This window comes from Oncorhynchus tshawytscha, linkage group LG09 (genome assembly GCF_018296145.1).
Source record: "Oncorhynchus tshawytscha isolate Ot180627B linkage group LG09, Otsh_v2.0, whole genome shotgun sequence".
NCBI classification, from domain to species: Eukaryota; Metazoa; Chordata; class Actinopteri; order Salmoniformes; family Salmonidae; genus Oncorhynchus; species Oncorhynchus tshawytscha.
In genome coordinates this window covers 26,669,907-26,691,888 of record NC_056437.1, presented here as the reverse complement: position 1 = coordinate 26,691,888, position 21,982 = coordinate 26,669,907, and the positions used below count along the sequence as shown (strand labels likewise).

The 21,982-nt window shown below is 40.5% G+C and overlaps 1 protein-coding gene across 4 annotated transcripts in view; it reads left to right on the top strand.

The window, feature by feature from the left end:
• Window positions 1-566: 566 nt before the first annotated feature.
• LOC112257665 (ectodysplasin-A) overlaps window positions 567-21,982 on the top strand; it is a 69,593-nt gene continuing 48,177 nt past the window's right edge. For 2 of the 4 annotated variants that reach the window (XM_024431420.2, XM_024431418.2), the window contains exon 1: window positions 571-1,045. In XM_024431420.2, the coding sequence (XP_024287188.1) occupies window positions 746-1,045 (300 nt within the window). In that variant the 5' untranslated portion in view covers window positions 571-745. Of the gene's footprint in view, window positions 1,046-21,982 lie in introns of all 4 variants that reach the window. The other 2 variants (XM_024431419.2, XM_042326718.1) reach the window with 2 other exon arrangements.

The following is a 21,982-nucleotide window of genomic DNA, read 5'->3' as shown; positions in this document are numbered from 1 at the left end:
TATTATGGATCCCCATTAACTGCTGCCAAGGCAGCAGCTACTCTTCCTGGGGTCCAGCAACATAAGACAGTTACATATAGTTTAAAATACTACATAACATTACATTTCATAACACCTTACCCAACACATTCAGTGTGTTCCTTCAGGCCACCACTCCACCACCACCACCACATATTTACAATACAACATCCATGTGCACGTGTGTAGATTGCTTGTCTTATCATGTGTGTGTCTGTCTGTCTCCGAAGCATGTAGAAAGATGTATGTTCTTCTATTTTGGCTGATCTAGCTACAGGACAAGGTCACCATTCATCATTAAAGTTTGATCTTCCAGTTTTTCAATGAGTTAGTACAATCCGGGATCCTTGGGACGTCCGTACCCTAAACCCTAACCTTAACCCCTATCTTTCCCATAACCCTAACCTAAACCCTTGGCTTAACCATTTTACAATTCAACTTTAATGGGGTAGGGACGTCTCAAGGACCACGCATAGCAGTTACCTTTTTTCCAACCGAGTGGCGTGTAATAGCCAATGAGAGACGGAGGGGCGGATCTAACAAACGGGATCACTTTATTTTACAGTATCAGTGTGTGGGTTACCGTACCGTCCCCCTGACTAGATGTGGATGGAGATAACTGTCACTGTGCTATCGTTTGAATATCAGTCAGCTCAGGTTAGGGACATAGCATCATAGACAAAAGCCGAGTATGCTGAAATAGCAACGACTGAAAGAGTATTTAGACATGGCACCCAAATCGCTGTCTGAAAAGTTAGCAAATTTAGAGGACAGTGACTTAAAAGAGTCTACCTGCATTTGCAGGAAACAGTGTAAGAACTGTAAAATCTTTCTGGGATTCTTCGTCTTATCCCTTTCATTGCATCTAGTTACGCTTTTCTGTTATTTGGACCTGAGATCCGAAGTGAAACGCGAGATTCTCCAGAAGAACAGAGAGGAGACACTGTCACCGGCCGCAACCGATATGAATGACCGATATTCTCCAGTATTCCAGCTGTTGGATATCAGCTACCCAGCTGATCTACAGGTAGGATAATTATCGCCTCTGTAATAGCTTAACACTAAACACATATTTACATTTTGTAAGAATGCATTGAAATACACATCAGGGACCAAAGTGCAGCCTTATACACCAAATTATTTTATTCAGATTATGGATAATTTATTATTTATTTGTAAGTTCAATATGGACATCACTTTTGGTCTTTAAACATCTTTGTAAGACCTTGCATTTCAGTTGCTTATTCTCAATATTTAACCTAACTGACCAGATGAACAACTGGCCCCAGGGTGCGCATACATGGTTAGCCTACTGTTGATAAACGGTATGATGTCTAGAACGTGGGGGACCTCATGCAGAGATATTTTCCTACCAGGGTGTGCTTTGCATAAAGTGCCTGGAATGATCACATGGTTAACATATTTTTCACTTGTGGGATGTTGAAACAACTGCCAATGTCTATCGTGAATGTGTATGATGATTAGGCTATTGACTGTCGTCAGTTAGAACCTTTCATTAGTCCTTGATCAGACAGAATAGTATATTGGTCCATGGTTCTCAAATGAGAACTACTTAGGCTTTCTTTGATTATGATACAGTCTCGTTGCAGGTTGGCAGTATGCTTATAGTAATACAAATCATAATTTCACAGTCGTGGTGCCCAATTCTCTATTGTTACTTGAGATTGATAATGCTTAATAATACTTTTGGTGAAAGTACTTTTTCCAAAGTGGTTTGGCGAGGATTTGAAAAGTGAGTGTATGGTTTGAGTGACCTGGTGGTGCATGTTGAGACGAGCAGACACCTACGAGAATACTGCATGCCATCAGCATGTGGCACACTAAGATTACACCCATCCCCTCCATGTATTAACAAGCCACTCACACATTTTACTGCATTGTTGGCATATTATAATCGCCTACAATTTCGTCATAAGGGCAGAAAACACCTGGGGCCATTGACGATGTTACTGGAATCAAATCATAAAAGGCGCTACAGTTCTCTTGTCAGCTATTCTTTTAGCCTGTGAATTGACATAATGGGACAGAGCTCCCACTTGTCTGAGGCTATAGTGTGTAAGATGCCAAACGTGCGTGGTTTGAAATATTATTTTACAGGAGCATGGTAAGCCATGTGAAAAGTACTACTGCACAGAAACATATGGTAGGAAGACGACAGTCAGTGGATGCCTTTCAATTTCAGATCAATTAAATGACACCTAGTGGTTAGAGCGTTGGACTAGTAACCGGAAGGTTGCAAGTTCAAACCCCCGAGCTGACAAGGTACAGATCTGTCGTTCTGCCCCTGAACAGGCAGTTAACCCACTGTTCCTAGGCCATCATTGAAAATAAGAATTTGTTCTTAACTGACTTGCCTGGTTAAATAAAGGTCAAATAAAAAAATCCATCTGGCCCTCATCGACATTATAATCAGATGAGATGAAAAGTTGAATGATTTGGTTGTGATCATGTTGCTCTGAGTTCTCCAGAATCCAAGTTGTTGTCTTTGACCTTGCTACCAGCTGTGAAAGTACTACACAGCACTAGTGGTTGCAATTTTCTTTCTTTTTTAATCCCCTAGTAGACTTATCAAACAAATCCTTAGCTTTTAAGTTCAGTCACTATGTTTGTTGAAGGCCTATGGATGATTTGTTCATAGGGGTTTATATTGAGAAAAATACCTAAAAAAGCCCAAATGAGATTGTGAATGAACTATAGCTGGTATACGACCCCTTGCTTCGTCATTTCAACTTCCCCAGGCATTGTGGCTTGCCTCCAGAGCTCAGTGTGAAATCTCTAACTAGCACAGTTAGCTCCACACAAATATCCGGTTCCAACCCTCAACATCACTATTAAATCAGACTTTGTGCTCTGTTGCAGTATGAGATTTCTTACAGGATATTACCTTAAAAGCAACGTTGTGCAACGCAAGTAATTACATCCACTCAATTACTCAACTCCATTAAAATGGAGCATTGTGGGAGAATGTACATATGGCAGTAGATGTTAATATAGATGCAGACATATATAAGAAGTGAGAGACCTTTTAGAGTTGATTTAGGCAACATATATGGAATTACGTTTATGGATGTGTTTATTGTTTGCGTTTGTATTTGTCTGTATTGTCAATGGCATTGAGTCCTTATTACCATAGATTTAAGCAAAAACCTGAACCAAAGAACCATCCAGAGGGTATGTGGTCAGGGTTCAATCTGAGGGCTGTAGTTATAGAGGTTAGAGTTAGGGATGGGCCCTGTGTAATTTTACATAATCTATTGTAATACCCACCACTCAAGCTAATAAAACATAAGTAAACACACATTTAAACACACATACATTTAACACACACACACATACCACCACATGACACACCACCTCCCTCCCCTCAATTAGATCATCCCCTGATGATGAACTGTAGATGTGTGGTCAAGAAAAATGTGTTTACTTTAGCTGTAGGTTTTAATTGATTTATTTGGAATGCTTTCAAAGGAACAAGTGGGCCTCGGGCCATATTTGTTACTGGGGACAGGTGTCAAGACTGTTGCTAATTTTGTTATGTTTGCAAGGGAGTTAGGAAAGAATGTTTGAATGTCCCTAATTGTGGATGATGTTTGCCATGATATGCACCTGCTTCACTTTAGATTATCTTGAGGGTTTAGCTAGTGGCTACACAGATGTTATTCTCTTTCTTATGGGAAGCTATTCATACAAACAAAACATTTTGTGTCTTTCGGTATGTTTAGAAAACAGAGGGACAGTTACTGCTAACTAAAGAGTAAAACGTCAAAAAGCCTAAAAGGGTTTCCTGTTGAGTATTATTTTGAAGGTGAAAGCTTTTTACATCATAAAGGGATTTACCTCTTGCATGAGACTGGACAAAATAACACATTTTCATTGTTTGGAGCAGCTAATTAGTGTGACCAATTCGTTTCTAACCTGAGTCACGACTCAAGATTGTGTTAGCCCACAGAGCCTGTCTAGGCAATGGCATTAGCTTTGGGAGCTAACGCAACCTCTTTTCATGACATAGACTGATCAGATTAATCCAGGTGAAAGCTATGATCGCTCCCTTATTGATGTCACCTGTAAAATCTAATTAAATCAGTGTAGATGAAGAGGAGGAGACGGGTTAAAGAAAGATTTTTAAGCCTTCAGACAATTGAGATGGATTGTGTATGTGTGCCATTCAGAGGGTGAATGGGCAAAACAAAAGATTGAAGTACCTTTGAACGGGGTATGGTAGTAGATGCCAGGCGCACCGGATTGAGTGTGTCAAGAACTGCAACGCTGCTGGGTTTTTCACGCTCAACAGTTTCAAGAATGGTCCACCGCTCAAAGGACATCCAGCCTACATAACACAACTGTGGGAAACATTGGAGTCAACCAGCATCCCTGTGGAATGCTTTCGACACCTTGTAGAGTCCATGCCCCGACGAATTGAGGCTGTTCTGATATATCGATAGCAATGTTCCTCTTATTTTGTACACTCAGGGTACAGTACCAGTCAAAAGTTTGGACATACCTACAAATTCCAGGGTTTTTATTTATTTTTACTATGTTCTACATTGTGGAAAAATAGTGAAGACTATGAAAACTATGAAATAACACACATGGAATCATGTAGTAACCACAAAAGTGTTAAACAAATATATTTGAGATTCTTCTAAGTAGCCACCCTTTGCCTTGATGACAGCTGGAATGCATTTTAATTAACAGGTGTGCCTTGTTAAAAGTTCATTTGTGGAATTTCTTTCCTTCTTAATGCATTTGAGCCAATCAGTTGTGTTGTGACAAGGTAGGGGTGATATACAGAAGATAGCCCTATTTGGTAAAAGACCAAGTCCATATTATGGCAAGAACAGCTCAAATAAACAAAGAGAAATTACAGTCCATCATTACTTTAAGACATGAAGGTCAGTCAATCTGGAAAATGTCAAGAACTTTAAACGTTTCTTCAAGTGCAGTCGCAAAAACCATCAAGCGCTATGATGAAACTGTCTCTCATTAGTACCACCACAGGAAAGGAAGACCCAGAGTTACCTCTGCTGCAGAGCATACATTCATTAGAGTTAACTGCACCTCAGATTGCAGCCCAAATAAATGCTTCACACAGTTCAAGTAACAGACACATCTCAACATCAACTGTTCAGAGGAGACTGCGTGAATCAGGCCTTCATGGTCGAATTGCTGCAAAGAAACCACTACTAAAGGACACCAATAATAAGAAGAGACTTGCTTGGGCCAAGAAACACGAGTAACGGACATTAGACTGGTGGAAATCTGTCCTTTGGTCTGTTGAGTCCAAATGTGAGATTTTTTGTTCCAACAGCTGTGTCTTTGTGAGATGCGGAATAGGTGAACGGATGATCGCCGCATGTGTGGTTCCCACCGTGAAGCATGGAGGAGGTGCTGTGATGGTGTGGGGGTGCTTTGCTGGTGACACTGTCAGTGCTTTATTTAGAGTTCAAGGCACACTTAACCAGCATGGCTACCACAGTATTCTGCAGCGATACTCCATCCCATCTGGTTGCGCTTAGTGGGACTATCATTTGTTTTTCAATAGGACAATGACCCAAAACACACCTCCAGGGTGTGTAAGGGCTATTTGACCAAGGAGAGTGATGGAGTGCTGCATCAGATGAACTGGCCTCCACAATCACCCGACCTCAACCCAATTGAGATGGTTTGGGATGAGTTGGACCGCAGAGTGAAGGAAAGGGCAGCCATCAAGTGCTCAGCATATGTGGGAACTCCTTCAAGACTGTTGGAAAAGTATTACTCATGAAGCTGGTTAAGAGAACGTCAAGAGTGTGCAATGCTGTCATCCAGAAAAAGGGTGGGTACTTTGAAGAATCTCAAATATACAATACACTTTGATTTGTTTAACACTTTTTTTGCTACATGATTCCATATGTGTTATTTCATAGTGTTGATGTCTTCACTAATATTCTTTAATGTAGAAAATAGTAAAAATAAAGAAAAACCCTTGAATGAGTACGTTTTTCCAAACTTTTGACTGGTACTCTATGTGTTCACCAACTGTGTGTTCCAAATCACATGCAACTATTTTTGAGGGAGACAAATATTGAGCAATCGTATAGCGGTGAACTAACAGTTTAACAATATGCATTTATTTATGTGCCAAAATGGTTGTTTTCACCACTAATCTGTAAGGTAAATCACTGCTTTGAAGTGACTTTGACATACAGTACTGTATGTCCATATGATGTTACCTATTATATAGTCTTTAGTCAGCTTTTGCAGAAATATGGTGCTCACTTACTTTAGAGTGGTTTATTTCAAAGAGAACTCAGTAATCACACAATTTTTTTCTAACGCCTCCACTCTGAAACTCAAAACAGCGTTGGTTTGAGGTTCACAAAAATATGTGTCTTCAAAGTAGCCTCAATTCCCAGTTATATCATCTGTGACTCCACACGTTTGTCATATAAACGTAGAGGTCATGTAACTTGAGTTGTGTATATTGAACATACTAAATGTCTATTGAGCCATATTGTAGATTATCAAAGAGGCCTGCATGCACCAGTGATCTTTTCACTCAGTATCCCAGTTGTTACATAAGATCAGGCTTCATAATTCCATCATGATAGTAGCTCAGATACTATTAGGCAGTTCTGCCTTTTTACTTTAATTTCCTAGTAGCCCTGGAAGGCTATGGAGGGCTATGGACCACCATGACTCAGAACAGTTGGAGACCAAGGTGTATCCGCATTCTACATGAGCTTTGGCGCCTGCCGGGAGACCAGCCAAGAGGGAGTTACATTTCATTTTAGGAAGCAAGAGTACTAAACAAGACAGTAACTCATTCAACTATCAATCATGTATTGTCAATTTGTCATATTATCAACAGTTGAACAGTATAGTCATTTTTGTGGTTTTTGGCTAACCACAATTAGTCCTTTATTTTTCAACTTGTATTTTCAGACCAACCATGGATGTTTTATTATTGCTCTTCTCTGTGAAGTTCAATTTGTGTGGGTAAGCCCAGACATCTTTGGTGAAGTAGTTTGTGCAATTACTTGAGAGGAATTCTTGTGAAACTGTTGTCTCTCTGTCCTGTGACGGAAGACTACGGCACAGCCACTTTATGAGAGAGTTTTTACAAAAGGCAGGATTACATTTGCTAATAACATGCCATTCTGGATTTTGTATTTTTTTGTGGGTGAACCAATTTGTTTACTAACTAGAACACATCCTTCAAAATAATCTCAGGACAGCGCATTATATATGAATACCCATAAAATTATGGCCTTATACTGACTTGAGGTCTGTGCCTAATTCAATTTGAACAAAAGTCTGAGCAGAAAGAGTTTAGAAAGTGATTGTGCATAATATTGTTCTTGTATAAAAAAATATATTATCTTAAATGACTTATTTTTCTGGACGTTCATGTATATGAGCATCCCAAATTCTTAACATTACTAAGAAGCATATCGAGCAGATTTATCAAAACAAATTTGTTCTCATCCATCACAAATAATTAATTTCAGAATCAAACATCTTCCTGCATTTCTTCCCTTCTACCCTCCCTAAACCTCACTCAGATAGTGATCATAGCAACTTCCTGTGCCCATTGCTGGACCTACAGTACATCCAGCCTTCAGCACTGTATAGCATGTAATATTAACCTTAATTACACTGTAATGTCTGTTGGTGTATTAATTGCATTACCCATTGATGTTAATTTAATGGGAAACATTAAATGGCCCCAACAAATACTGCAATAGTTTAATCTTTGCATACATGTAATAACAATGTACTGAAGTAGAAATTGAAATCATGAACACTGCTATTATATCAATCAAATAAATAATATAGGCCTGTTTATCAGCCCAGTCATCATATTCCCATTCTATAGTGGTTTGAGTTTTGAAAGAGACTATGAAAAATAGAGGAGAAGTGAAAGCAAGTTGTCAACCTTGCTGCAGAGCAGATGTGGGCCCACATTTACGAAACATGTTTCATGTGGTTCTCTGGCTGTCCCAAATTGGAATTGTTTTAAAGCCACAACACACAGAAACTGTGCCAGGAGGAAGGGTAGGGTGAGCACTTGGAGGAACAAAGGGAGGAAAACGAGGTAGCAGGTGGAAAAACATATTTGCCAAATTGCTGACAGGTGCTCCAAAGCCTTGGTTAGAAGGTTCAAATAGAAAACCCAGCATGGGGAATTGAACAAGCTTTCCGAATTTGGCTAAGAGCCACTCAAAGCAAGATGTGGAAATTTTAGCTACCTAGCACCAGTAGTGTAAAGTACTTAAGTAAAAATACTTTAAAGTAGTACTTAAGTTGTTTTTTGGGGTATCTGTACTTTACTATTTATAATTTTGGCAACTTTTCCTTTTACTTCACAACATTCCTAAAGAAAATAATGTACTTTTTACTCCATACATTTTCCCTGACACCCAAAAAGTACTCATTACATTTTGACAGGAAAATGGTCCAACTCATACACTTATCAAGAGAACATCCCTGGTCCTCCCTACTGCCTCTGACCTGGCGGACTCACTAAACACAAATGCTTTGTTTGTAAATTATGTCTGAGTGTTGGAGTGTGCCCCTGGCTATCTGTCAATAAAAAAAATACTAATTGTGCAGCCTGGTTTGCTTAATATAAGCAATTTCAAATGATTTATACTTTTACTTTTACTACTTAAGTACATTTTAGCAATTCCATTTACTTATGATACTTAAGTATTTTTTAAACTAAATACTTTTAGACTTTTACTCAAGTAGTATGTCACTGGGTGACTTTCACTTTTACTTGAGTCATTTTCTATTAAGGTGTCTTTACTTTTACTCAAGTATGACAATTGAGTACTTTTTCCACAACTGTCTAGCACCAAGTTGTTGGCATATTTGTTGGGATTTTCTTTTTTGAGATTTATTTAAACCCACTCACGTGCCTTGCAAGAATCTGTGTTCAGAGCTACAGTTTTTAGATGCAATGTCAATTGATTGGTTGCTGTGCATACTTTGGTACAGAAAGATGTAGATGTAGTATGCTGTGCATACTTTGGTACAGAAAGATGTAGATGTAGTATGCTGTGCATACTTTGGTACAGAAAGATGTAGATGTAGTATGCTGTGCATACTTTGGTACAGAAATATGTAGATGTAGTATGCTGTGCATACTTTGGTACAGAAAGATGTAGGCCTACAGTGCATCTAGCTGGACATATTGTGGGGATTCACGATAGGTACTGATCTGAGCATGATTGTGTTAGCTCAGCTGACTGATAGAGACTTTAGGGTGGATTTACATTAGTAAAATATGTCTAGTAAGAGCTATCTCTCTTTAACATCAGATTACCAACTTTTCTGTTTACACCGGCCTTGGATGTGGTGTGGCCAAAGCCTCATTCCTAACTTGTGTGAGTGCAACTATTAGCATACCGTAAATACCAATGTATATAGACAAACAAAATAAGGATAGCAAATCAAACTATACAGGAGCTTCTCATGTAAACCATATTGCATATAGTGTTGCAGACTTGATTAATCAGACTGGTCTCCTAGACAATAACGAACATAGTAAACGTAAATCCAGGACACGCAAATGAGTATGTTACGTTTGGTATGGTTACATAAGATGGAAGCTTACTTAAGTCAAAAATGAAAGGAGGGTGGTTGGTTGGTCGGGGGAGATGGGTTTGCGTATAACGTAAATGTCTAGCAACCCAAAAGTTGCGTGTTTGAATCTCATCATGGACAAATTTAGCATTTGATCTAATTAGCAACTTTGCCTCTACTTACTACTTTTCAGCTACTTTGCAAGTAGCATGTTAGCTAACCCTTTCCCTAAAAGACCATTTATGCTTGATCTGGCAATGCGGTCTGGAAGCTCCGTATGTTAGCCACAACAAATTGGAATTCGTAACATATCATACATTTTGCGAATTTGAAACATATTGTAAATTTTGCAAATTCGTAACATGTTGTACGAATTGCAATTCGTAACATATCATACAAAATGGGTGATGAACATCCCCAAATGAATACATACAGTGCCTTGCGAAAGTATTCGGCCCCCTTGAACTTTGCGACCTTTTGCCACATTTCAGGCTTCAAACATAAAGATATAAAACTGTATTTTTTTGTGAAGAATCAACGACAAGTGGGACACAATCATGAAGTGGAACGACATTTATTGGATATTTCAAACTTTTTTAACAAATCAAAAACTGAAAAATTGGGCGTGCAAAATTATTCAGCCCCTTTACTTTCAGTGCAGCAAACTCTCTCCAGAAGTTCAGTGAGGATCTCTGAATGATCCAATGTTGACCTAAATGACTAATGATGATAAATACAATCCAGCTGTGTGTAATCATGTCTCCGTATAAATGCACCTGCACTGTGATAGTCTCAGAGGTCCGTTAAAAGCGCAGAGAGCATCATGAAGAACAAGGAACACACCAGGCAGGTCCGAGATACTGTTCTGAAGAAGTTTAAAGCCGGATTTGGATACAAAAAGATTTCCCAAGCTTTAAACATCCCAAGGAGCACTGTGCAAGCGATAATATTGAAATGGAAGGAGTATCAGACCACTGCAAATCTACCAAGACCTGGCCGTCCCTCTAAACTTTCAGCTCATACAAGGAGAAGACTGATCAGAGATGCAGCCAAGAGGCCCATGATCACTCTGGATGAACTGCAGAGATCTACAGCTGAGGTGGGAGACTCTGTCCATAGGACAACAATCAGTCGTATATTGCACAAATCTGGCCTTTATGGAAGAGTGGCAAGAAGAAAGCCATTTCTTAAAGATATCCATAAAAAGTGTCATTTAAAGTTTGCCACAAGCCACCTGGGAGACACACCAAACATGTGGAAGAAGGTGCTCTGGTCAGATGAAACCAAAATTGAACTTTTTGGCAACAATGCAAAACGTTATGTTTGGCGTAAAAGCAACACAGCTCATCAGCCTGAACACAGCATCCCCACTGTCAAACATGGTGGTGGCAGCATCATGGTTTGGGCCTGCTTTTCTTCAGCAGGGACCGGGAAGATGGTTAAAATTGATGGGAAGATGGATGGAGCCAAATACAGGACCATTCTGGAAGAAAACCTGATGGAGTCTGCAAAAGACCTGAGACTGGGACGGAGATTTGTCTTCCAACAAGACAATGATCCAAAACATAAAGCAAAATCTACAATGGAATGGTTCAAAAATAAACATATCCAGGTGTTAGAATGGCCAAGTCAAAGTCCAGACCTGAATCCAATCGAGAATCTGTGGAAAGAACTGAAAACTGCTGTTCACAAATGCTCTCCATCCAACCTCACTGAGCTCGAGCTGTTTTGCAAGGAGGAATGGGAAAAAATTCAGTCTCTCGATGTGCAAAACTGAGAGACATACCCCAAGCGACTTACAGCTGTAATCGCAGCAAAAGGTGGCGCTACAAAGTATTAACTTAAGGGGGCTGAATAATTTTGCACGCCCAATTTTTCAGTTTTTGATTTGTTAAAAAAGTTTGAAATATCCAATAAATGTCGTTCCACTTCATGATTGTGTCCCACTTGTTGTTGATTCTTCACAAAAAAATACAGTTTTATATCTTTATGTTTGAAGCCTGAAATGTGGCAAAAGGTTGCAAAGTTCAAGGGGGCCGAATACTTTCGCAAGGCACTGTACCATATGAACCGTAACATATCACACTAAATGGAGTGTCTCAGATTTACATACAAAATAATACAAAATGCTTCGAGACCACATTAGATTAATGCAATGATACACAAATGGGTAGATACACTACATGACCAAAAGTATGTAGACACCAGCTCATCGAACATCTCATTCCAAAATCATGGGCATTAATATGGAGTTGGTTCCCCCTTTGCTGCTATAACAGCCTCCATTCTTCTGGGAAGAGGCTCCCCTGAGGGAGGTGAACATACACATTTGTCACATACACATGTTTAGCAGATGTTAATGCGAGTGTAGCGAAATGCTTGTGCTTCTAGTTCCGACAATGCAGTAATAATCCAACAAGTAATCTAACTAACAATTCCAAAAAAAACTACTGTCTTATACACAGTGTAAGGGGATAAAGAATATGTACATAAAGATATATGAATGAGTGATGGTACAGAGCAGCATAGGCAAGATACAGTAGATGGTATTGAGTACAGTATATACATATGAGATGAGTATGTAAACAAAGTGGCATAGTTAAAGTGGCTAGTGATACATGTATTACATAAGGATGCAGTAGATGATAGAGTACAGTATATACGTATACATATGAGATGAATAATGTAGGGTATGTAAACATTATATTAGGTAGCATTGTTTAAAGTGGCTAGTGATATATTTTACATCATTTCCCATCAATTCCCATTATTAAAGTGGCTGGAGTTGAGTCAGTGTGTTGGCAGCAGCCACTCAATGTTAGTGGTGGCTGTTTAACAGTCGGATGGCCTTGAGATAGAAGCTGTTTTTCAGTCTCTCGGTCCCAGCTTTGATGCACCTGTACTGACCTCGCCTTCTGGATGATAGCGGGGTGAACAGGCAGTGGCTCGGGTGGTTGTTGTCCTTGATGATCTTTATGGCCTTCCTGTAACATCGGGTGGTGTAGGTGTCCTGGCGGGCAGGTAGTTTGCCCCCGGTGATGCGTTGTGCAGACCTCACTACCCTCTGGAGAGCCTTACGGTTGTGGGCGGAGCAGTTGCCGTACCAGGCGGTGATACAGCCCGCCAGGATGCTCTCGATTGTGCATCTGTAGAAGTTTGTGAGTGCTTTTGGTGACAAGCCGAATTTCTTCAGCCTCCTGAGGTTGAAGAGGCGCTGCTGCGCCTTCTTCACGATGCTGTCTGTGTGAGTGGACCAATTCAGTTTGTCTGTGATGTGTATGCCGAGGAACTTAAAACTTACTACCCTCTCCACTACTGTTCCATCGATGTGGATAGGGGGGTCTTCCCTCTGCTGTTTCCTGAAGTCCACAATCATCTCCTTAGTTTTGTTGACGTTGAGTGTGAGGTTATTTTCCTGACACCACACTCCGAGGGCCCTCACCTCCTCCCTGTAGGCCGTCTCGTCGTTGTTGGTAATCAAGCCTACCACTGTTGTGTCGTCCGCAAACTTGATGATTGAGTTGGAGGCGTGCGTGGCCACGCAGTCGTGGGTGAACAGGGAGTACAGGAGAGGGCTCAGAACGCACCCTTGTGGGGCCCCAGTGTTGAGGATCAGCGGGGTGGAGATGTTGTTGCCTACCCTCACCACCTGGGGGCGGCCCGTCAGGAAGTCCAGTACCCAGTTGCACAGGACGGGGTCGAGTCCCAGGGTCTCGAGCTTGATGACGAGCTTGGAGGGTACTATGGTGTTGAATGCCGAGCTGTAGTCGATGAACAGCATTCTCACATAGGTATTCCTCTTGTCCAGATGGGTTAGGGCAGTGTGCAGTGTGGTTGAGATTGCATCGTCTGTGGACCTATTTGGGCGGTAAGCAAATTGGAGTGGGTCTAGGGTGTCAGGTAGGGTGGAAGTGTTATGGTCCTTGACTAGTCTCTCAAAGCACTTCATGATGACGGAAGTGAGTGCTACGGGGCGGTAGTCGTTTAGCTCAGTTACCTTAGCTTTCTTGGGAACAGGAACAATGGTGGCCCTCTTGAAGCATGTGGGAACAGCAGACTGGTATAGGGATTGATTGAATATGTCCGTGAACACACCGGCCAGCTGGTCTGCGCATGCTCTGAGGGCGCGGCTGGGGATGCCGTCTGGGCCTGCAGCCTTGTGAGGGTTAACACGTTTAAATGTTTTACTCACCTCGGCTGCAGTGAAGGAGAGTCCGCATGTTTTCGTTGCAGGCCGTGTCAGTGGCACTGTATTATCCTCAAAGCGGGCAAAAAAGTTATTTAGTCTGCCTGGGAGCAAGACATCCTGGTCCGTGACTGGGCTGGTTTTCTTCTTGTAGTCCGTGATTGACTGTAGACCCTGCTACATACCTCTTGTGTCTGAGCCGTTGAATTGAGATTCTACTTTGTCTCTATACTGACGCTTAGCTTGTTTGATAGCCTTGTGGAGGGAATAGCTGCACTGTTTGTATTCGGTCATGTTACCAGTCACCTTGCCCTGATTAAAAGCAGTGGTTCGCACTTTCAGTTTCATGCGAATGCTGCCATCAATCCACGGTTTCTGGTTAGGGAATGTTTTAATCGTTGCTATGGGAACGACATCTTCAACGCACGTTCTAATGAACTCGCACACCGAATCAGCGTATTCGTCAATGTTGTTATCTGACGCAATACGAAACATATCCCAGTCCACGTGATGGAAGCAGTCTTGGAGTGTGGAATCAGCTTGGTCGGACCAGCGTTGGACAGACCTCAGCGTGGGAGCTTCTTGTTTTAGTTTCTGTCTGTAGGCAGGGATCAGCAAAATGGAGTCGTGGTCAGCTTTTCCGAAAGGAGGGCGGGGCAGGGCCTTATATGCGTCACGGAAGTTAGAGTAACAATGATCCAAGGTTTTTTCAGCCCTGGTTGCGCAATCGATATGCTGATACAATTTAGGGAGTCTTGTTTTCAGATTAGCCTTGTTAAAATCCCCAGCTACAATGAATGCAGCCTCAGGATGTATGGATTCCAGTTTGCAAAGAGTCAAATAAAGTTCGTTCAGAGCCATCGATGTGTCTGCTTGGGGGGAATATATACGGCTGTGATTATAATCGAAGAGAATTCTCTTGGTAGATAATGCGGTCGACATTTGATTGTGAGGAATTCTAAATCAGGTGAACAGAAGGATTTGACTTCCTGTATATTTCTGTGATCACACCACATCTCGTTAGCCATAAGGCATACGCCCCCGCCCCTCTTCTTACCAGAAAGATTTTTGTTTCTGTCAGCGCGATGCGTGGAGAAACCCGCTGGCTGCACCGCCTCTGATAGCGTCTCTCCAGTGAGCCATGTTTCCGTGAAGCAAAGAACGCTACAGTCTCTGATGTCCCTCTGGAATGCTACCCTTGCTCGGATTTCTTCAACCTTGTTTTCAAGAGACTGGACATTGGCGAGAAGAATGCTAGGGAGTGGTGCCCGATGTGCCCGTCTCCGGAGTCTGACCAGAAGACCGTCTCGTTTCCCTCTTTTACGGAGTCGTTTTTTTGGGTCGCCGGCTGGGATCCATTCCGTTGTCCTGGTTGAAAGGCAGAACACAGGATCCGCTTCGTGAAAATCATATTCTTGGTCGTACTGATGGTGAGTTGACGCTGATCTTATATTCAGTAGTTCTTCTCGACTGTATGTAATGAAACCTAAGATGACCTGGGGTACTAATGTAAGAAATAACACGTAAAAAAACAGAAAACTGCATAGTTTCCTAGGAACGCGAAGCGAGGCGGCCATCTCTGTCGGCGTCGGAAGTAAACTGATGCACCTGAGCTCAATTTCAAGTCTCATAACAAAAGGTCTGAATAAATAAGGTATTCCTACTTTTGGTTTTTAATACATTTGCAAAAAACTATTAAAAGCTGTTTTCGCTTTGTCATTATGGGGTATTGTGTGTGGATTGATGAGTAAAACATGTTTTAAATACATGTTTAGAAAATGCTGTAACTTAACAAAATGTGGGAAAAGTCAAGGGGTCTAAATACTGTATTTTAAAAGCCTTACATTTTTTATTTGGGTAACAGAGCAAAAATGTTGTCTGCTGGTATTAAGGTAATTAAAGTCATTCTTGCAGGGCGTGAGAGAGCTGTTGTCTTTACACTGTACCACTCATGGTGTAGATGTCTCCCCCCAGAGGTAGTGTGGGAGACATCTCTTAATGAGAGATTTGTATCTGTCTCTACACTACACAAGAGTCTCTCCTGGACCTAGTTTGTGTTGTCAAGGTAGTATAGTGTACATAGGGTATGAGATCATGTCAAGTAATGCCACTTGTTCACCACAGGAGATCATCATGCACGAGCAGAGGTTTGAATTTAGATTTGATCATGGGTTCATGTTCAAATGTAGCAATCTGGACCCTTGTGTGATGATGGCCTATGCTCACTTAATGCTCAGATTTGAGCATGATTGTTTTATAAATGAAAGCCCATGTCCTTCAGGCTCTCATACATCTATTTTTAATCCTTAAAAGCCTTCAAAAGAATGTGTATTTTGGAGGGGGAGGGTTACTTTTTATGGACCCTGTAAAATCTCTATCTAAGAACGTTGGGGCAACAAAAAGCATGATCATGTGTTAAAGATGTTAAAACGTTCCAGTCTTTTCTTTGAAACAACCAGATGATCATATACTGTTAGACTGTCTCCTAAAATATTTCAGAAGAGTGTCATATCCAGAATCGTGTTCTGCGAGGTTATCTGTTGAGAGTGATTTGGGAAAGCCAAATGGCACAGATAACTGAGCTGTCTGATCTTTCAATAACTAAAGTTGATGAAGGACTCAACGACATCACGTGCATGGTGTCTGTGTTATGAGTAAATTGTCTCATGGACCAAGATTCTCTGAAAACCCAATGACGTTCTACATCCCAAAAGTAAACATCCATAAATGAATCTCTTCTTTTGAGAAAAGTTTGTTTTCCACTAATTTTATCTCTCTTTCCCTCTTTTGTCTTTTGATGCCATAGAGACAGCTGATTATGACTGTATCATTTGTGAAGATCCAGTATCTTAGTTTCTCGCAGAGCAACATCCAAAGGCCTTCGTGACTGCCTTACTGAAAGCAGCTGTGAGACATTACTGGGACTAGATGAGATAAGGCGTGTGTGAAACGTCCCAGGCCCTTTGTTGATATGCAACGTGTTTGATGTCAGTTTCAGTGCAGCTTGGCTTATGGAAAAAAATGTGTAATGTTGGAAAGCCTTGTATGACTTATGCTTTAGCGAACACATCCCAGTTTGTCTTTCTTTGTGATTTAGTCCAATTTTAGAGAGCTATAAAACTCACTTATAGGGATGAGGGGGTTCCCTTTTTGATTTGTAATATCCACTGAAGGATGAAGTACAAGGGCTTTGCTGAAAAAGACAGAGATAAAGAAAGTACGAGAGACATATACAGTATTCGCATAGTGGAGGGCATATTCAGTGGCCATCTTTTGAACTGCATTTCTGAGTTGCCAATCATTTACTTTTGATATTGTTGGGAGTTTTGATCAAATCTACATCTGCACCTGTGGCTACATTCAAATTAATGGACACGTGCAGTATGTGTAAATCATTTGAAGTTTCCTAGATTTAATTGCATGTAGTTGTACATGCGTGCAAGTCCTGTAATTGTTGTAGACCACACATTCTGTATTCCCTGAAACAAGGTGGCCTCGTCATTACACAATGTTGTGACTTTACTATGTTTGATGCTGGCTTTACGAGGTGCTGGGATAAATGATCTGACTTGATATGAATTATGATCTGTTTCATTTCTTGAATTTCCTAATTGATGTAGAATTAACTACAATAATCATTTGATTATTTACTATATTACATACAGATGTTCCGTTAAAGTAGCGTTTTTATTTCAAGAAAAGCAAAGGCACAAGATATAAAAAAAATATATGCTACTTTCTGTTTTATCTTTCTCAAACTGACTCACCATGCATCGCCAATGTAGGCTACCCTTCAACACGAATGTCATTCTAACAATTGTTCTAGAATTGTATGGTAAATCAGTTCCCTGTTTGCAGGTAGCTGATGAAGATGTGCCTTGCATGTTGGATTGTAATATGGCAGCTGAAATGAGTTTTTCTTATACAGTATATTGGGATTTATTAACAAGTTTCAGCCGGTGACCGTGTTTTACCATTGATTCAGTTTGCCAACCTGCTGCTATAATGCTGCAGCTTCAGATGTTTCTCCCTTCGTGCTATTTCACCATGACAAGAGTGGTAACTATGAACTTATACCATTGCGGACATCCACAGACATCACACGGCCAAGACATATTAAGAGTCTGCATGAGGAGGACCAAATGACTTGGGATTAGTGAAGAAAATGAGAAAACTGAGGGCCTCAGACTTACATTAGCTTTTCTCCTGAGAGGTCAAGAATGTGGGGGTGTTGAACTGTATGTTTGGAGCCTCAAGGTAAAAGCTGAAAGAGAACATGCTTTTCCCCCTGGTATTTTCATGTATTCTTTAAGTCAGTGACACTATCTTAGTTTATTATTTCTGGCCTTATGTACTAATTCATATTTGATTTTGCATGTAATACATGAATTGGCTGGCTACAGCCTGGAGTATTGCATGTCTATTTGATTCGATTTATTACTTATCCACTTTATGGAGTGTTTTTTATGAACTTCCCCCATATGTATGGGTCCTGCAGCACAAATTTAAAATATCTTATCAAACCATCTCTAGAACAGTGCAGCTGATTGCCAATCTCTCAGTTATTTGAGATTCATTCCATTGCTTAGTCAAAAAGGGATTTCTGGTTTCTGACCTTTTGTGGGAACAATTTGAGCTTGGGAGTAGTAAGAATAATATTTTCTCAATATTAATTTTTATAGTTTAAAGAAAGAAACCAATGAGTCATATGACAGGCATCTTGGCTATTGTTTAAAGAGGCTATATACTGTTTGTTGTGTTCAGACAGAGGAAAACTCAGCACTTAAAGATGTTTCTTCTCATAACTCTTGCTGAAAGGGCCCAGTCTTTGTTTGAAGTCTTCTTGGAGTGTGTTGACATGACCAGAGTTGTCTCCATAGTAACACTGATTCCCAAAGCTGCACTAGATGTTCTCTTTCCATCAGATTACATTATAACAATAAAAAAAACTGTGAAAATATTTTATATTGACAAGTTCTTTGGTTTCCATCTGATGGCCACAGATTGGATAGTGATAACCAGGCTAGTCACAACTTTCATGAAGTCACAATTTAAGACTTCCCAATGAAACCTATTTGAAACTGGCCATAATGAACTGAACGGAAAAGATGGAGAATCATTGTGAATTTTGTTTGTTACTCTGAATCACAATGTACCAGATCCAAAATATTTACAGTGTGTAGTTCAGTTACTGTGAAGACCTCAAACTAATATGTAACAGCTGGTTCATGTGTTTTAACATTTTCATCAGAGGTTTGATCCAGTGAATTTTGTATGCAATTGTTGAGACTATTTTCTCCCCTTTTGAGCTTTTCTCATGGTTAGTTGCAGCTTTTACATTTCATAAGGCTAATTACATTGGTTTGAAGAAAGCACAGCTGGGTCTCAACCCAGTGCAGGCTAATGCCCCACATGCTTTTAATCAAAGATTAATTTCCTATGAAAAAAAAACAGACCGCTTTCAAAACTTGTCGTGGCACAACATGAAGTGTGTTTACTAAGTGTAACCAAATCCTGTTTCTTGTAAAGAGGGCAAATCCGCAAGAGAGTCACAAACACATACAGATGAGTTTTTCAAAGCTGTGGCTTTTGCTACTGCGATGACAAGTGAGTGTGCAGTTCCTCCACATCGGCCGGCGGTGCAGACAGTGTAGTCTTTGAATTATCACACTGCTGAAGATACAATGTAGGGTACTGAACCCCATCCACCAACCCTGTGTTGCACAGACCTTGGTGATGAATAGCTGTTATTTTGGGTAGGAATGCCAAAATGTTTACTCATAGAGGGTTTTGGCTCACCATGCTTCTCTTTGTGTAGGATAGTTTACTACTCAAAGTGTATTGTTTGACTTTTGAATCTCTTTTGAAGTAAATTCATGTTTTTACCAAAGCTTTTTGGTTTTTGAAGGACAAAGATGTATTCATTGATTCTTGTTGTTTCTGACCGAGTGACTATTGGGCAATCATTGTTCATTGCCTAAAAGACCCCTCTCATGCTGTTGAAGCATTGGCGTTTATTGAGATGACTCATGTACTGGAGCCAGCTCTGCAGAGTGGTCACTAGCTGGCACAGCCACAAAGTCATAAAACCTAACCCTAACCTTAACCGTAACCACACTGCTAGCCCTAATGCCTAACCCCAACTTTAAATGTAAAAAATGTTGTTGTTTTTTGTCATTAATGGTTGCAATATAGCCAATTTTTACTTTGCAGCTGGCCCATCTAGCGTAAACCACTCAGTTCTGTCTCCAGGGCAAAACTCATGACAATAAATGTCAACCTGCTCAATAGACTAGAGATGGATGATATAACCGGCCTTCGTTTTGTTAAGAATTGTTGTGTCACAGATGGCCTGATCAGCTATTACTTCATATCAATAAGATATTAATAAATATCTAATTCTGTTGTCATTTTCTCATCTCGTTGCGCACCATTCTTCATGTTTCATGTTCTGTGATCTTTCAGTGAAAACACTGTCAAATATTGATGTGTAGGACCAGATGGCAGTAGTTGGGGTGAAAACACTTGTACAGCTGTAAATGTTTTACTACACACACTTATTTGCACAGATGGCAGTATTAAACAATCCTGATTATGGGTTCAGATGGATTGCCCTCTCCGTTGAACTCCAGGGCTGACTATCATTCAACTCTGTCATGATGAGTGAGGTTTTAAAATAAATCATCATCATGGGTAATGTCCCATACAATTCTGGATTGTCGAATACTGTTCTCTGACATTGGTATTTTACCATCCTACTCCTACTGTATATTAGTATTTTATAGAGGCAAAGCTGGCAATACTTTGTTGTTATTCTGAAAATGGTTGAGGAGAAAGAGCACAGTTCGGAGTGGGTTAGTCTGTATGAGGTCTGTAGATTGCATGTAATGGGTGAGGTTGGTTTGCTATGTCAGGTTCAGGTCTAGTGTCAGTGCTGTGATGTAGGCTAGCGTTGCTTCAATATAGTACAGCTGTGTCCCATCTGGCCAGGGCTGCAGACTGGTGCAACATCTGGAGCTCTGTGGACAGACAAGTCTCTCTTTCCTCCACTGGACTTTATCTGGGCTAACACTGGGCTTATGAGGTGAGAACATGTTCACGTCTGGTACGAGACAAGTGCTCTAGCTGTAACATCTCATCCAGCGTGGGTCACCATCATTATGCCACTCAGAACACATTGAGGCGTCATGGGGGGGGGGGGGCTATGAAACTGCTAGAGACATAATCATCACGCTTAATTCTATGTGAAATGGTGGCTATTTTTCTGCATATCTAAGCATACTTCTTGAGCTGTCGATATCCTCCTCACTGATGGTTCTTTTTTTAAATAAACTAAATACGTTTCCTCGCATCTCTGCTAAAATCTGGGTAAAAGATTGATAGCAATGAGTGTTATTTAGTAATTGCTTGCTTTTGTAAAGTCTACCAGCCTTGCCAGCAGACATGTGTGCCTCTGGCGAAGCTCAGTTTCTCTGGACCCCTGCTAAGGCAGATCCCCCAAAAAAATGTATAGACAACCGATCGCTGTCCATGGTTCTGAAATTGTGACGTCTACACGGCTGCCTATCAGATTATGTGGTGATAGTGCTTGTAGTAGCCTATAGCTTTGCTTTAATGGATTCTTTTTTATTTGGTCAACATTTTCTCATGTTAATTCTAATGTTGTGTTTCTCGAAGCTGTAACCCATCGGTGTCACAATCCTGCTATTTAGAATGCTGGATGGCGTCAATAATGTGTTTACTTGTTCAGTAATTAAAGTGGGAAATTCAAACGGCAAGTAGCTTAGTGGTTAGAGCGTTGGACTAGTAACCGAAAGGTTGCAAGATTGAATCCCTGAGCTGACAGTTCTGCCCCTGAACAAGGCAGTTAACCCACTGTTCCTAGGCCGTCATTGAAAATAAGAATTTGTTCTTAACTGACTTGCCTAGTTAAATTTAAAAAATACATTTAAAAAATGTTGCTGATTGTAAAAGTAATATACAGTAACCAATAGATTTTTTCAAAATATACAACTGTCCTTTAGGCCTATAGCCTACCTTTGCCGTCATCGAGCTCTCTCGCAGCTTGGATGGAAAGTTTGTGCTGTGTAAAACCAGTCTATTAATGCCAAATAATACAATAAGTCCTCCGTCAAAACAATAGCTTACTAGGGATTAGCTTACTAGAGTTTTCTAGCTATATACAGT